General features: G+C 36.5%; 2 protein-coding genes across 4 annotated transcripts; one reads left to right on the forward strand and one right to left on the reverse strand.

Moving 5' to 3' along the window:
- The first annotated feature begins 862 nt into the window (after positions 1-862).
- LOC110729626 (mitogen-activated protein kinase kinase kinase YODA-like) lies at positions 863-9,018 on the forward strand. The gene is made up of 12 exons (XM_021909380.1): positions 863-1,501; positions 2,694-3,481; positions 3,629-4,375; positions 4,512-4,599; positions 5,261-5,323; positions 5,550-5,710; positions 5,832-5,907; positions 6,046-6,105; positions 6,188-6,295; positions 6,880-7,119; positions 7,467-7,558; positions 7,757-9,018. Exons 2-12 carry the CDS (start codon positions 2,922-2,924, stop codon positions 8,268-8,270), a joined length of 2,709 nt encoding a protein of 902 aa, XP_021765072.1. The 5' UTR covers positions 863-1,501; positions 2,694-2,921; the 3' UTR covers positions 8,271-9,018.
- Positions 9,019-9,315: 297 nt separating this feature from the next.
- On the reverse strand, positions 9,316-13,174 carry LOC110729627 (short-chain dehydrogenase TIC 32, chloroplastic-like). 3 transcript variants are annotated; one of them, XM_021909381.1, is made up of 8 exons: positions 12,946-13,174; positions 11,943-12,174; positions 11,255-11,334; positions 10,799-10,952; positions 10,493-10,571; positions 10,091-10,175; positions 9,759-9,805; positions 9,316-9,652 (listed from the first exon to the last, which is right to left on the reverse strand). In XM_021909381.1, the coding sequence occupies exons 1-8, from the start codon at positions 13,049-13,051 to the stop codon at positions 9,494-9,496; spliced, it is 942 nt and encodes a 313-aa protein (XP_021765073.1). In that variant the 5' UTR covers positions 13,052-13,174; the 3' UTR covers positions 9,316-9,493. The 3 variants fall into 3 exon arrangements, with proteins under 3 accessions (XP_021765073.1, XP_021765075.1, XP_021765074.1); XM_021909383.1 differs by having other exon boundaries at positions 9,316-9,697; XM_021909382.1 differs by lacking the exon at positions 9,759-9,805 and having other exon boundaries at positions 9,553-9,726.
- Positions 13,175-16,828: the final 3,654 nt, after the last annotated feature.

Here is a 16,828-nt window from a genome sequence, read left to right on the forward strand (position 1 = left end):
TGGCATTTGTTAGATATGTTCCTTTAAAATGTCAATTACGTCCTATACTTCTCGTAAAAAATAACTTTTCTATTCACTTAAAATTTTTGGTTTCCACCAAAACGTCTCCGAAACAAATAATAAGACGCTTGCCAAACTGGAAAGCTCCAATCCTGCGTTCTAATAAGACTTTGGGACACCTCTTGGCTGATTCCCTAAAATAGGTTGGGCACGAGCTATCTTTCAACTATATCCTCTAAAAAAACGCACATACTCGTGGATCTCCCTGCATGCATCTCAGGCCATTTAAGGAGGCTCAACCAACGTTTAATTTCTATGGACCAACAGTCAATTAATTGAGACTGCTCAACCTCGGAAGCAAATTCGCATGTAGGCACCGTTGTCTGTACCATTGACTATATTTGTTATTGGAATTTTCTTATATAATATGAACTAGTTTAATACAATAATTTTGACTATCCTATCCAAGATCAATTCTATTTTCACTCATAAAATTGCATGTTAGGTTTAAGCCAATAACCATGAAGGTCTCACTTTGGTTCGAACCCAATATATTAAATTGTATCTGTTGTTTTCCTAATGATTAAGTAGTTTTCTACCTATGTATTCAATTCATTAACTAGTCGGTTATAGATCAACCATACTTAACAATTTTCATTTTGAAACGCCAAATTGACTTGTTACCCACGAAATACACAACCCAAAAAACTGCTAAATATAAAACATCTGCGAATTTTCATGTTCGGATCAGATACCGTATCACTCCTTAAACACACTTAAATACTCCATGTATAAATCAACAATTTCCATTTAAAATTTGTAGTCACATCATTTCTCCTCCAAAGCATTTGCTTATGACATCTAGGGGACCCAAATTAAAAAATCAATGTTTTTTTTGGTAATGAGAAGAAAAGATTTGATGAGCTTGACTATATCAAAACTTAATTATGAAAAAAAATTAATATAAAAAAAAAACAAAATAAAAGCGGAAAATCAACGCTCAGACAAAAACTTCCATTGCTCAAGGAAGGAGACACAAAACAACGCAACACTCACTTTCTCTCTCCTCTTTTCTCATTTTCTCTCTCTAAAACACTCTAAATTCTATCATATTCTCTACATCTGTCAATCCTTTTGCTCTCTTTTAGTTTTTTTCTTCTTCCCGAATTTATAATTTTACATTTTTTTGGCTAAAGATTTCTAGGGTTTCATTTTTCATTTTCCGCTGAATTTCCAGTTCAATTTACACCCTTTTCAGTTTAATCAATTAATTTTTAGTCTTATCAACTAGGTTTGTAACCCTTGATTTCTCAGGTTATACAATTTTTTTTTTAATAATTCTTTTTTATTATTATTATTTTTTGCTTCAGTGTAACGCCTTTAATGGTGGACAATTTTGCTTGAATTTTCGACTTGAAAAGTTTACTGCTTTAGTTAGTTTTTGTTGAAGCTAAGGAAATGGAATGATTGAGATTCGTCGTCAATTTGGTGCTGATTTTTGGTTAGTTCAATTTACTGCTGTTTGATTTTGGATCTGTTTTTATTTCTGGGAGTGTTCAGATCGAGCTTATTATATACATGAAATGCTATAATTTGAGTGTTCAATGTTGAAATTCTATTTAAATTTGGTTTTAATTTTCTGGGTAGTTTTAGTTACTCGTATAATTTTGTTTATTTAAGTATTGGATAAGTTTGGAAAATTTGAAGACTGTCTTTGACGTTCTAGGAACTTTAGATTCTTACAATGATTAGGTTTTTATTTTTAATTATTTTTTTATGGAATGGTATATCGGAGACCTGGTTTCAAAATTAATTGGAGTTGACAATGGACTTGAAATAATTGAAGAAATCTAGCCTAACTTTGAATTTAGTTAATTTGTTATGGGTCGAAATTGTGGAATTAGTCAAGTTTTAATTTTTCAGCACATATGGTGACGCAGAACCCTTGAACTCTTCAAGGAGAGTAAACTAGTAAAGCTTTCCCGTCCCACCCCATCTCCCTTACCCCGGGTTTCGGGTGGGTGTCGATTTGGGATTTGCCGAAGGATGATAAGTTGATCATTCCATCTCTAAGAACACTTGTGGGTATTTATGTGTTATGTACTTATGTGGACTATTTGGCAGCAGTTTTGGAATATCTCTAACTTAATGGGAGGCATTTTGGGAGAGGATCTCCTGTTAGTGTACTCTTGATTCCATTCTAGGAATATTAGAGTTACCATTTCTTGGGTTTGTCTAGTTAAATTTGTAGGTGTGAACCTATCACTACCTTACGGAATATCGATAGTCTTGACCTTGAAATAGTAATATGTGCCTGGTTAAGATGTCCATTGGCCTGTTGATAGAGAATATAGTGAGTTGATGAATGGAATTTAAGTTTTGTTTTTGAGAGAAGCAGTATGGTAGCTTCTTTCATTTTTGGACAATGGATAAACAAGTTTTGAATGATATATCGGGAAAGAGTTATATTAATGTCACTCCTCATTTTAGCTTTATCAATAGTCCATGTCTTTGCATAAATCATGTTCACCAAATTTTGCGGTTTGATAGTAGGGTTGATTACTGATTGGTTTGATCTAGTATATTTTCTTTTTAATTTGCAAGCAGTGTGTATTGTAACTGCATTACTGAATTGTATTCCACATTAGCAAGGAAGTTTGTCATTGATCTATTATTCCCCCCATTATTTCCAGGTGATCTTTTGAAATTGTTTCTACTTTGTACTCAAATCCAGTTAATACAACCATCGGTAACAATGCTGCAACTTGAAGTGTTTATGGAGGTTTATGTTGGTGCTCAAAATTAATTGTGTTGACGTACTATGATAACTTATACTTGTATAACTTGATGAACTTGGACTGGACTTGTTACCAGAGAATCTTCCCTTGACTTGGTTTAGTTAGTTAATTGAAAACAAAGCTATGCCTTCATGGTGGGGGAAGACATCATCTAAAGAAGCAAAGAAAAAGTCTGGTGATGAAACAATCCTTGATGCAATACGACGGAAATTCAGAAATTTATCTGATGTGAAATTAGATGGTAGCTCAGGAGCATCTCGTCGACATTGCATCGATACAGTTTCAGAGAGGGGTGCTCAATCTAGGGCGGAGTCCAGATCCCCTTCACCTTCGAAAGAATCTAAACATGTTGGGAGGTGTCAAAGTTTTGCTGAAAGGCCTCATGCCCAGCCACTTCCACTTCCTGGTCTGCATCCTGCACATGTAAGTCGCACTGACTCTGGAATTAGTTTGTCATCAAAACCAAGAATAGAAAAGAGCTCCAAGTCATCATTATTTCTCCCTCTTCCAAGACCTTCCTGCATTAGGAGCAGGGCAGATCCTGCAGAGTTGGACAGTGATTTGGTTACTGCTTCTGTTTCGAGTGCGAGCTCTGTAGAAAGTGGACCTGAGTCGCGGCTATGTAGTCCCCAAGCATTGGACCTTGACATTGGGGCAAGAGCAACTGCTGGAAGCCCTTCTAGGTGAGGATGAACTTTATCTGTTCCCTTCGTTGATGCCTTTGTTATGGATTTTCTTTGGCATTCTTTTCTCTTTGTTCCAGGGTTTTTGAACGAAGACATATATAAAAGAAAACTGACAATTTGATTTACTGTTTTTCTTTTTCCTAGTGCGCACAAGGATCAATCATTCAAAGCTGCTCAAAATCCTCAAATTGATCATGTAGAAGCACAAAGACCTGTTAGTATTTCATTGAGCAATCAAAGTACGAGTGCTGTCCCAAGAAGAAGAAGGCCTTTGGGTGTGCCCAATTTGCAGGTTCCCCCACATGGTGCTTTTTGTAGTGCTCCTGACAGCTCGATGTCTAGTCCTTCCAGAAGCCCAATAAGAACTCCCAATTCTGAGCAAGTGTTGAATGCTGCCTTCTGGGCTAGTAAACCTTACCCTGATGTTATTTTACTTGGATCCGGTCACTGCTCTAGTCCAGGTTCAGGCCACAACTCTGGCCATAATTCTATGGGAGGGGATATATCAGGTCAGCTGTTTTGGCAACAACCAAGCAGAGGCAGTCCAGAGTATTCTCCAATACCTAGTCCCAGAATGACTAGCCCAGGGCCAAGTTCTAGAGTTCAAAGTGGTGCTGTGACTCCTATTCATCCAAGAGCTGTAGGTTCGGGATCTGAAATGCATGCAAGCTGGGGTGATGATGGAAAACAACAGAGTCATCGTTTGCCTCTTCCTCCTGTAACCATTCCAATTCCTTCTCCATTCTCCCATGGAAATTCAGCAGCCACATCTCCCTCTGTTCCAAGAAGCCCAGCTAGAGGAGAGAATCTTCCGAGCCCCACTTCACGCTGGAAAAAGGGGAGGTTACTTGGTAGAGGAACATTTGGACATGTATATCTTGGGTTTAATAGGTGGTTACCATTCTAAATTATCGTTTTTTTTTTTATTTATTTTATTTATTTATTTATTTATTTTTATATATATTCATTAATTGATGGACATATTGAGGACAATATCCTGATTAAGTCATTTATATGTGTGACTTAGTGAAACGGGTGAAATGTGTGCCATGAAGGAGGTTACACTATTTTCTGATGATCCAAAGTCGAAGGAAAGTGCAAAGCAGCTTCAACAGGTATTTGGCCTCCTCTCCCATTGTAGCCTTGGAGTATTTTGCTGCATTGAAAATGTGCATGAACAAGCCACAGAGGTTTTATTTTCTTGCTTAATACGAAGTATACGGGTCATCAACTCATCATTTATTTTTATTTGGTGCAATTGGAATCTCTAGTTTGTACGATGCTTTAGGTGGCTGTTCATGTGAGCCTACTTCCATAAGCTTCTTCCCCTTGTCTGAGATTTGTTCAAATACTTAAGAGCAAGAAGATCTCTGGCACATCACAGGTGTGCTTAATGGCGCACCAAATGGTTATATTACCTAAATAATTTGAACCCACAAAATCTATAATTAAGTGTGAAACTATCGCAAAATGTGCAGGAAAGTGCAAAAAACTGGAATAATTGTGCTGTGTGGACTGGGTTTCAGGTTATTATGCTAGGTTCACTGTAATGTGATTTATTTGTTTATTTAATTTTTACGTAATATGTAAAGTGTGAATAAGTGTTAGATTGTTATGCTGGGCTGTCAACTTTGAAACTTTGCCAGTATTTCCACCATTTGTTGTATTCCCTTGATTTTGTAAGTTGTATGCTGCCGCTATCCGTTCTTAATGTATGCCTGTATATAATAAAAACGTGACTATCTGCTAATATAAATGTTTTCACCACTTGTGCAGGAAATTGCTTTGTTGGGGCGTCTTAGACATCCAAATATTGTGCAGTATTATGGTTCAGAAACTGTAAGTCTGAGATGTTTTCTTAGATTTTATAGAGCGTACACTTGTTTTTCCCTTCATTTTTGCATTAATTGTAGATACCTTTTTTTTTTTTTTTTTTTTTTTTTTGCCTTTTTAGGTATAGCTTTATGCAACGAGGATATAGATACTATGACTCTATAAGCATTTACTTTTACCATTTCTTTATTGTTTCATTTTCATAAAACCTTTTAATTTTATTTTTTTACAGGTTGATGATAAATTGTATATATACTTGGAATTTGTGTCTGGTGGGTCTATCTATAAGCTTTTACAAGAATATGGACAGCTTGGTGAACTTGCAATACGTAGTTATACCCAACAAATACTATCCGGGCTTGCATTCCTCCATGGAAAAAACACTGTTCATAGGTGAAATCTGTTAGACGAATGTTTTAAGTTGTCTGATACTATTCTGTATCATGAAGTTCTGTTTTGCAATTTCAGTGGAGGAAAGAGTTTATGTTATTTATGTTTACCTTGTCTTATTCAGGGATATCAAAGGTGCAAATATACTTGTTGACCCCAATGGTCGTGTTAAGTTGGCAGATTTTGGTATGGCAAAGCATGTAAGTACTGTATCCACTTTGGATATTCCATGAAAAATATAGATAAGAGATATTAGGTTGATTCAGGGTTGTTCAGATCACCTTTGTTTCCAAGGAAAGTCAGAAATTTAAAAACCCTTTTTATGATTGTTTTTCCAGATCACTGGACAGTCGTGCCCATTGTCATTCAAGGGAAGCCCATACTGGATGGCACCAGAGGTTAGCATCTGAATGTGATCTCCAACCATAACTTCAGCTGTTTTCCCGTTGTGTTCTCAGCTTTTCTTTTTTTTAAATGCAGGTTATAAAAAATTCAAATGGTTGCAACCTTGCTGTTGACATATGGAGCCTTGGCTGTACAGTCTTGGAAATGGCAACAACCAAACCACCTTGGAGTCAATATGAAGGGGTCTGTGCTTTTATAATTAAGTTATACAAAGTTGATATTCAAATAAAATCCTGTTATATATCTTTTTTTTTGTTAAAATCACTTATGACAATTAACGAGGACCTTGATGGGTGGTTTGGAGTATGTTCAATGCTCAGTTTTGGGTCTGTTATTTGAAACTACCCTAGTCTTTAAGCTAAGCTTCAATTGATGGTTCTCATGTTCTTAATATCTTCATCAATGCCTTAACTCTGTAACTGTTTATGATATATTTTGGGTGCTTGTTGTGGGATCTAGATTATGAGTTTCAGTTTTGTAACCACGCCTTTTGCTTATGAAAATTCACATGTTTTCACTGCATACTCCAGGTATGTTATACCCTTCCCTGGATGCCAACATGGTTGTATTAATCTGTGTCAGATCTTACAAATCAAATCTGTTTTGAAGCTGTTATCTTCACCAATTATTTATTTATTTATTATTATTTTTTAATAATGCTTCCATTCTTTTTGTGGGTTATATATGATCATCATCTGTGTCAGTTTGTCATATAACACTAATGTGTATATGTGTCCTTTGCATTGACATGATGCTGATTTTTGCAGGTTGCTGCTATGTTCAAAATTGGTAACAGCAAAGAGTTACCAGCTATTCCGGATCATTTATCTGATGAAGGAAAAGATTTTGTGAAGCTCTGTTTGCAGCGAGATCCACAACAGCGTTGCACAGCGGCTCAGCTACTTGAGCACCCATTTGTCAAGAATACTGTTCCTCTGGAGAGGCCTATTCCAAGTCCTGAGCCAACTGACACTCCAATTAGTGCTTCAAATGGGATGAGGTCTTTGGTATGTATTATTTTCTATGTCGTTATCTAGTCCTTTCCATTTATTTAGATGTTCTGCCTTCGCTGATCCAAATTGCCATAAAATGATTGAAATTCCTGCACCACCCCTCTTTTTTCTTTTTTTTTTTTTCCTTATTTGTTTCTTATTTTATTAAATTTTTATTTCTGATGGACATCTCGTAGAGATTGTGCATTTTAGCATGGATGGTTGGCTCTCTTTATTGGATAGATGGTGTCTCCCTGTGGACCCTATTACAGACATCTTTATTGCTTTTTAAAATAATGTAGTGGATCCACATATTCTACAATGACCTCAGTTTCATCTTTTGTCACATATATCATCTTCAGGGGGTTGGACTTGAGAGGAATCTTTCCAGCTTGGACTCAGAAAGACTTGCTGTTCATTCATCCAGGGTTTCACCAGCGCGACCTCGCTCCAGGTTTCATTTGAACTCTTTTTTCTTAAACTTCTGCTCATGCAGTTGGTCAATTTTTATGTACTGAGTACTGACGCCAACTGAATCTTTTTTTCTCCACGATCGTGGGAAAAAAAGAGAGTAAGTATTACTTAATATTATGATGCATGTAATATTATGATCTGATTTTGGTCCTTTTTTTTTAATTGTTTGTGTTCTTAGTGAGTATCACATTCCGCGGAACATATCTTGTCCCGTTTCACCAATTGGTAGCCCACTGTTGCATCCAAGGTCACCTCAGCACCTGAATGGTATGATGTCACCTTCTCCTATATCCAGCCCTCGTACTACGTCGGGCTCATCAACTCCCCTCACTGGTGCTAGTGGTGCTATTCCATATCACCATTCAAATCAGTCTCATGATATGCAAGAGGGTTTCGGTGCATTGCCTAAATCTCCAAACAGTGTTTTCCTCAACGGGCCATATGATCCAAGCCCAAATATTCTTCGAGGGATGCAATCTGGACCCCATGGTTTAACATTAGTGAGTTCTGAAAATGAAATCCGTATAAAGCAGGTCGAAAGAGAAAGACCCTATCAAGGGAACCCATTTAATGGACGCACGGTGTTGGCTGATCGTGTATCCAAGCAGCTCTTGCGGGAGCATGTAAAGCTAAATCCTTCTGTTGAATTTAGTCCCCGCTCAACATTGCCTAGTCGAACTCATGGCCTGTAGTTTCATTTGCCCCTAGATACCGAATAATTCTATTGTTTTGGCCTTAAGATTTTTGAAAGGGAAAATGAGGAACAGAGTTCGGGTGATGTTTGAAACTGGGATTGATCTTTTAGAAATGATATGGCTCAGATAATCTTCTGCCCCTTGTTCTGGCAAGTTCCTCAGCTTCAATGCAAATGTTGTGGATTAATCTGCATTGGTGGCAACATCACAGCTCGGGATTTGCAGCTCAACTTGGCTTTGCTAATGAAAATTTAGATATGGGAGGTGATTGGTGCATGGCAAAGTAAGCTGTCATGCCTTGTACAAATTCAGAACTCTGATCTGTTGTAGAATCATTAAATCTACAAGACTTCTAAAATCAGCTCAACAAAAGTTATGTCCTGCAGTTCTAAAGAGGTTTCAAAGTTTTGGATGGACCTGCGTTTTTCTTGGTCATCTCAGACAAGTTAGAATCAAGCTGGGATTTTGTATGGTTTAGTTTATGTTGTACAGGAGCCTAATTTGGATATACAGCCAGGGAGTCAGGCATTTCAGAATTTGTTTAGCCAAGGGATTTCAGTCTCTTTGGAGCCCGTTTATACCCGCTCTGATGTAATTGTCCATATATTATTATGTAGTAATGTTGTTACCGTGTTTATGTACATTTACTAAATTAGTACAGAAATGTACTTATTCAGACTGTAATTTACTTTTGACAGCAGTCATATTTGATGAAAGAAACGTTTCTGTGGCTCTTCTAAGCTGATGAACCAAGTCTATTGCGTGTGTGCCAATGATGATGCTACCCAGTATCCACAATACTGAAATATGCTTGGCCTGTTTAGAGCCGATGTTAGGCTAGTTAACTAATTTGAGTCGTATTTTTTTTTAATATATATAAGTATATTTTTTAAACTAACTAATATTTCTAAAAAACAACCATTTTTTTTTATCTTATTATTATATACTTGTGACCCGACAATTTCCACCAGGTATTAGTGTAAACAAAGTTGATTTGGTTGCAAAGACTATTGTTGATTACTTTTAATATTGAACTGTAAAATGTCTAACCCAAACTACCTGCTTAAGTATATATGAGTATGATGTATTGTATACTGCCCTTGCAAGCTATGACAAAATCTATTAAAGGTACACAAGAAAAAAAGAGTCATCATGAGATACACCTCTCCTTTAAAACACCTAGTTACCACTTTCAATTAGTACTCTCTATACAAGGTAATTCACTTGACAAGATCTGTGCTGAAATCCCACAATTTCCTTGCTAGATCAGCATCGTTACTCTGTGAACTTGCTTTGGTTATATCACAATCACCAAAATATTTTCCACAAACCCCTTTCACGTTGGGGTGTAATGCTACATAGCATGTTGTTGCTGCACCCTGCGAAATGAATCCAACTGATACATGTGTATGCTTCCTTGCCAACTACAAAACAATTTGCTAACTAGCTGTTCCTGTACATAAGGAATGTGAATTCAGCATTTACCTGTTGTACACTTTTGACAATTAATTGGCCAACGAGATTAACTAGACCTGCACAGATAGAGAAGAAAAAAGGTATAAATACATCAAATGATGATCTTGCACTGTAGGATTCAAGAATTCAAAAGAGGTTTGGATCATACCACAAGAATAACAGAATTTGGGGAAAACACAGAAGGGATAAAAAGGCAATAGGAGTATGACCCCTAACACCATATTCACGGAGATACGATTTCTCTAATATGGCCTCGATGAATATTGAATACTAAGAAAATTTTGAGCTAGTGAATTACCAAATTTCAATCAACAGATCACCAATGGAGCAAAATCTGTTACCTCTAAAAAGGCTGTGATGGCGAAAAATATCAGTGTCAACAACTCCTGGGTGAACTGAATTGGCTGTTATCTCCACCCCATCTTCCTGCACAACAAAGTAGTGTCACATGAAAGACTTCCAAATGACATTATTACAATCATCTCACTCTGACAATTCCTTTTATTATAGTATTGGAGAGCTCACATCTTGACAACATTGTATCAATATAGCTCAAAGGTGTAAAAAAATTACCCAAGACATGCTATGTCAAGGGGAACCAAAAACCCCTAAGAAATGGGCAAATGGCTAGATTATAATAGATAAATGACCATATTTGATCATGTATTCAAGAGGCTGTAATTATAAGATCTCTTTTTGTGATAGTATATCTTACGTGTTTATCTGCAGCTACAACTACGCACCTTTAAACGCCTAGCAAGTTCATTAGCATGCAAAACATTTGCAAGCTTTGACTGACCATAGGCAGATAAGCTGTGATACCTGTGAATGATCACAGAGAAATTTCACAATGAGAAATGGGGCATAATGATATTTTAGGTTGCTACGGAGTAGTTAGTTTTCGGTAAATCTAATATGCTAGTATAGACGTATAGTTATGTGTGTGTTTGAATGAATCGTAAAAATGTACACCAAGCCTTCATCAAATCAGATCTAAAAAAAAAACCCCTATTACAAATACAATTGAATCATATTCTGACAAAATGTACCCTGTGGGGTCATTTATTTTGCCAAAACGAATTCCTTCAGGATATGATAGCTGGTGGCGTCGTGATGACACATTTATAATCCTTCCTTCTCTATTGCTATCTAGTGCAGTCCTTTTCATTCTCTCAAGCAATAAATTTGTCAAAAGAAAGTGTCCTGCAAGATGGATTTATTACAGATTACACCTATTGAAGATATTACCAGGACTGAAAGTAAGCTTATTGAATGACAGGCCAAGAGAAGAAGATCAATAATATTCAAGAGTCAAATGTGCTAAGATAGTAATATACATGTATGTTCAATAGAAAAAATTATTTAAAAACCAGAAAGATAGTGATAATTTTCCAATCTGTGACTGACATTTCAAGAATCTATAGTTATAAGCAGTCTGTCAAGATCAAAATAATCAAAATTTACCCAATCCAAGCCAACTATCATTAATGGATATGTTGCCTTACCTAAATGGTTGGTGGCAAATTGTAACTCAATCCCGTCCTTGGAAAGCATGAAAGGGGTAGCCATTATGCCAGCATTGTTACTTGAAGACAGGAAAAGGAAAGATTAAAAATAAAAAAGTAAAGGAAGACTGATTATCTGTGAGTGTTAGTCCAAATAGAAAACAAGAACCAATATATAAGGGAAACATTAAACATATCTATTCTGCAATATGAAAACTCTTATTCATGATGGAAAGTGCAATGAGGCCAAGACAAATTCATGATGCACCAGTAAGATGGTTGTGGATCCTTGTGCCTTATCTATTTGCATGCAGATAAGGTAGATCCTACACTGTTGTCAGTTCTGTATCTGTATTATATTTGCATTTAAACAGACTCCAAAATTCAACTGACCCACCTAGAAGGATATCTCTGATATGAAAGCATCATTTCATCTAAGGGTTTCTATTATTTTTGGCAATGAACACATCTAGATTATTTCTTCTAGCTATATACTGGTATACAAGTAGGTTAGGCTGAATCAATGCCGAATAAACAAGGGTAAGGTAGAGGAATAAATAAGTCAAGCATGCTTTAAAGCCTACTCCTAGTCAGTGTCTCAATTTCACAGTTTAAATGGTAATCTAAAAGGAGAAAAAGGCCCGACTTATCACACTATCCTTTCAGCTATATCATCAGTTGGACTTACATAAGCAGATTAAGTGGAAGACCTGAAGAGTTAAATTCTGAAGCAAATTTTCTAACAGAAGCCATAGAGCTGAGGTCTAGTTCCATAGCATCAATTTTCGCAGATGGGATATCTCTTTCCATTACTTCTTTCACGTCCCTAGCCGCAGCCATATTCCTTACTGCCATTATAACATGAACACCACGCAATGCAAGCACACGGGCAGTTTCTGCTCCAATACCACTTGTTGCTCCTGGAAAACAAAATTTTGAAAAGGGATACTATAAACATAACAAAAATTTAAGACCAGCTGCTCATAAACATTACAAAATTTTAAAACAAATTCACCATAGCAAAAGCAAATCAGCAATTGATGTTTTACATATGATATCATTTGAGAACGAGGGGCTATAAATTCCAATTTCTACAGACTAACAAGATTCCTGTCCTGTATTCACTACGAAGGACAGACAGCCTATACAGCAAGCGATTAGAGGCTTATGGGGCATATGGTACCGCGAATAACAAATTGAATACCCTGATGTTTGTTGATTTGACTCTTAATGAATGAGAGTTTCCTCCATAATCCACATACATCAGAAATTGTAAAAGGAAAACAAAAGACTCTAATTTCAAGCTAAATTATATAACTTCGTTCATAATTGCCTTACATATGCTTCTTTTTGCCATACAAATTCATCACATTGTTGCATATTATGAATTCCTTGGAAATTTCTAACAAATTGGTTTATGTAAAACACTATTTGCACCAAAATAAATAAATTGGTTTAGTTCAACCATTTCATAATACCAAAACAAACAATGCGATTAAATAAAAAGAGGAGCAAGTAATATTCATCAACAATTGAATAAACCCATAAAAAAATCCAGTATTATAAAATTGAAGATGAAGCTCAAAATACTCTAAAATCTTTCTATATTTCAGAAAATCCAATTAAATAACTGGGGTTTTGCTTGAACTTTATAATCAAGAACAGAATTGAAGAAGGGGAAAATGATGAACCTGTGACAATGGCGGTAAGACCGTTGCCAATGATTTCCTGAGTAACTTCCTCAGCTGTCGAATATCCTGAGAATCCAGACGACCCTTTTCGGCTAAACAACCACATTCTTCTCTTCTTTCTCTCTCCGTTGATCTTTGAGCATTGACCGATAGAGTTTAGGTGGAGAAAATGGATTAAAGATGTTGCGGGAACCAGAGTTATGAATGATCAACACTGGAAAGTACGGAGTAATCCCCCCCCCCCCTATATTTTAATCTAATTATTTCTACAGCTATCGATTCGGATAAACGGGTCGGGTTTTGGGTTGGGTAAGAATGGGTCGGGTCAACTCGGATCGGGTTAATTCAGATTAATTTCATAACCTATACGGGTCGGGTTTGGGTTAGGTCATGCTTGAGTCGGGTCATACTTCTTATTGGGTTTGGGTCGGGTTTAAGTAAGGTTAATAAAAGGTCGAGTTACATTCGGATCGGGTGAACAACAGGTCGGGTTTAATTCGAGTTCTCACGGGTTAAAACGGGCTAGGGTAATTCTCTGGTTCGATTCAAGTCAATAATTTGAGGGTTAGAATCAGGTTAGGTCATTCTCGGGTTTGAGTCGGGTTCGGTTCAAGTCAATAATTTGTGGGTTATAATCAGGTTGGGTCATTTCCAAGTCGGGTCATTCTCGGATTCAATTCGGGTTATGTTCAAGTCAATAATTTGCAGGGTACAATTAGGCCGGGTCATTTCCAAGTCAGGTCATATTCGGGTTCAACTAAATATAAATAGATAATTATCATTTTGATCAAACTAATTATTTCCTTTGACTAAAATATACAAGTATATGGCAATATACTAGGGATAGTCTATAATTTAGGAAGATAATTATCTCATTTGACCATACAACAAATATATACTATATTTAACTTTTAAATTTGAGGATCATGCTCCTTTCTTTTGCTTGCATGGACCGACTTGGTCTCCCAAGACAAAATGCATGCTTTGATCAACAATAATAAGGTGGTCTAAATTGCATTTAAGGTGATTTAAAATCGGGTCAGGAACAATTTGGGTTGAATTTAGGTCGGGTCAATAACAGGTCGTGTTAATTTCGAGTCGGATTAGTAACCAATCGGGTTGAATTTTTTGGTTAGGTAAGTAATAGGTATGGTAAAATTCGGGTCAGGTCAATAACAAGTCGGTTTTAGTTTGGGCCAGGTCAATAACAAGTCGGGTTGATTTCGGGTCGGGTTTGTAACATGTTGGGTTAAATTGGGTCGGGTTAGGAAATGGTTGGGTTGAATTTAGGTCAGGTTAACAACAAGTCGGTTTAAATTTGGGTTTTGACGGGTTAAAATGGGTTTAGGTCAATTTCGGTTCAAGTCGGGTTCGTTGCAAGTCAATTAAATTGCCGTTAGTTGTAAACCGGTAAATCGGTGCAAGTTGTAAACTAGTAAATTGGCCGTTTAAAAGCAAATTGAATGGTTTCACACACACAATTGGACTCCCGGAGGATATCAGGGACCATGGTAAACATTTCGGCAACTTCTATTTCCGGGCAAAAAAAGTCAAAAAAAATCCAAAACTGAAGGTTTCGGGGCCCGGTGTCGAAAAGTCTTGAAATTCTATGGGATACATCTCGGGGTCATAAAATGTCATTTGGAGCCATATATGATCATTATTTGTTTTCATAAATGTACGTGGTAGGCTTGAATTAATTAAATCGGTGCAAGTTGTAAACTAGTAAATTGGTCGTTAAAGGCAAATTGGATGGTTCCACCCACCCAATTGGACTCTCGGAGGGTATTAGGGACAATGGTAAACATTTCGGCAATTTTTATTTCCGGGCAAAAAAAAAAATCAAAAAATTTCAAAATTGAAGGCTAATATCCACGTTTTTTGAGATATTTTTGAGATTTCGGGGCCCGGTGTAGAAAAGTATTAATATTTTTAGGAGATACATCTCGGGGTCATAAAATGCCGTTTGGAACCATTTATGATCATTATTTTTTGTCATAATTGTTCGTGGTAGGCTTGAATTAATTAAATCGGTGCAAGTTGTAAACTAGTAAATTGGTCGTTAAAGGCAAATTGGATGGTTCCACCCACCCAATTGGACTCTCGGATGGTATTAGGGACAATGGTAAAACATTTCGGCAATTTTTATTTCCGGGCAAAAAAATTCAAAAAATTTCAAAATTGAAGGCTAATATCCACACTTTTTGAGAAATTTTTGAGTTTTTGGGGCCCTAGAAAAGTATTAATATTTTATGGGATACATCTTGGGGTCATATAATGTCGTTTGGAACCATATATGATCATTATATGTTGTCATAAATGTTCGTAGTAGGCTTGAGTTAAATTGATGAAATCTGTGCAAGTTGTAAATCGGTAATTAAATTGGTTGTTTAAATGCAAATTGGATGGTTCCACCAATCCAATTGTACTTCCGGAGGATATTAGGGACCATGGTAAACATTTTGACAATTTTTATTTCCGAGCAAAAAAAGGTAAAAAAGATTCCAAAATTGAAGGCTAATATCCACACTTTTTGAGAAATTTTGGAGGTTTCAGGGCCCGGTGTCGAAAAGTCTTAAAATTCTAAGGGATACATCTCGGGGTCATATAATGCCGTTTGGAACCATATATGATCATTATTTGTTGATATAAATGTTCGTGGTAGGCTTGAGTTAATGAAATTGGTGCAAGTTGTAAACCGGTAAATTGGTCGTTTAAAGGCAAATTGGATGGTTCCACCCACCCAATTGAACTCGCGGCGGGTATTAGGGACCATGGTAAACATTTTGTCAATTTTTATTTCCGGGCGTAAAAAAGTAAAAAAATTCCAAAATTGAAATCCACGCTTTTTGAGAAATTTGGGATGTTTCGAGGCCTGGTGTCAAATTTTTTTGAGATTTAAGGGATACATATCAGAGTCATATAATGCCGTTTGGAACCATATATGATCATTACATGTTGTCATAAATGTTCGTAGTAGGCTTGAGTTAATTAAATTGGTGCAAGTTGTAAACAGGTAAATTAGTCGTTTAAAGGCAAATAGGATGGTTCCACCCACCCAATTGGTCTCCCACATACTATTAGGGATCATGGTAAACATTTCGGCAATTTTTATTTGTGGGCGAAAAAAAAAAGTAAAAAAATTCCAAAATTGAAGGCTATATCCATGCATTTTGAGAAATTTCGAGGGTTCCGGGGCTGGTGTCGAAAAGAAATGAGATTTTAGGGAATACATCTCGGGGTCATATAATGCCGTTTGGAACCATGAATGATCATTATATGTTGTCATAAATGTTTGTGGTAGGCTTGAGTTAATGAAATCGGTGCAAGTTGAAATCGGTAAATTAGCCGTTTAAAGGCAAATTGGTTGGTTCCACCCATCCAATTGGACTCCCGGTGGGTATAAGGGACCATGGTAAACATTTCGGCTATTTTTATTTCCGGGCGAAAAAAAGTAAAAAAATTCCAAAATTGAAGGCTAATATAATATCCACGTTTTTTTGAGAAATTTGGGATGTTTCGAGGCCCGGTGTCGAAAAGTTTTGAGATTTAAGGGGATACATCTCGGGGTCATATAATGTCGTTTGGAACCATATATAATCATTATATGTTCTCACAAAAGTTCGTAGTGGGTTTGAGTTAATTTAATCGGTGCAAGTTGTAAACCAGTAAATTAGTCGTTTAAAGGCAAATTGGATGGTTCGGTGGTTCCACCCACCCAATTGGACTCTCGGAGGGTATTTGAGACCATGGTAAACATTTCGGCAATTTCAATTTTTGGGTGAAAAAAAGTAAAAAAAAAATCCAAATTTGAAGGCTAATTCACACTTTTTGAGAAATTTCGGAGGTTTCAGGTAAAGTTGTCAATTCGGGTAAACGGGTC

The sequence above is a fragment of the Chenopodium quinoa genome, unplaced genomic scaffold (assembly GCF_001683475.1).
Source record: "Chenopodium quinoa cultivar QQ74 unplaced genomic scaffold, ASM168347v1, whole genome shotgun sequence".
Lineage (NCBI taxonomy): Eukaryota > Viridiplantae > Streptophyta > Magnoliopsida > Caryophyllales > Amaranthaceae > Chenopodium > Chenopodium quinoa.

What these genes read in the sequence shown, in the direction of transcription:
- LOC110729627 (XM_021909383.1), bottom strand. Translation starts at nt 13,051, where the DNA reads ATGTGGTTGTTTAGCCGAAAAGGGTCGTCTGGATTCTCAGGATATTCG. An exon ending in TCTTACCGCCATTGTCACAG is followed by an intron (nt 12,175 to 12,945) that starts GTTCATCATTTT and finishes TTTGTTTTCCAG; the next exon opens with GAGCAACAAGTGGTATTGGA. An exon ending in AAAATAAATGACCCCACAGG is followed by an intron (nt 10,572 to 10,798) that starts GTACATTTTGTC and finishes GATCATTCACAG; the next exon opens with GTATCACAGCTTATCTGCCT.
- LOC110729626 (XM_021909380.1), top strand. Translation starts at nt 2,922, where the DNA reads ATGCCTTCATGGTGGGGGAAGACATCATCTAAAGAAGCAAAGAAAAAG. An exon ending in GTGCAAAGCAGCTTCAACAG is followed by an intron (nt 4,600 to 5,260) that starts GTATTTGGCCTC and finishes CCACTTGTGCAG; the next exon opens with GAAATTGCTTTGTTGGGGCG. An exon ending in GGAAAAAACACTGTTCATAG is followed by an intron (nt 5,711 to 5,831) that starts GTGAAATCTGTT and finishes TGTCTTATTCAG; the next exon opens with GGATATCAAAGGTGCAAATA.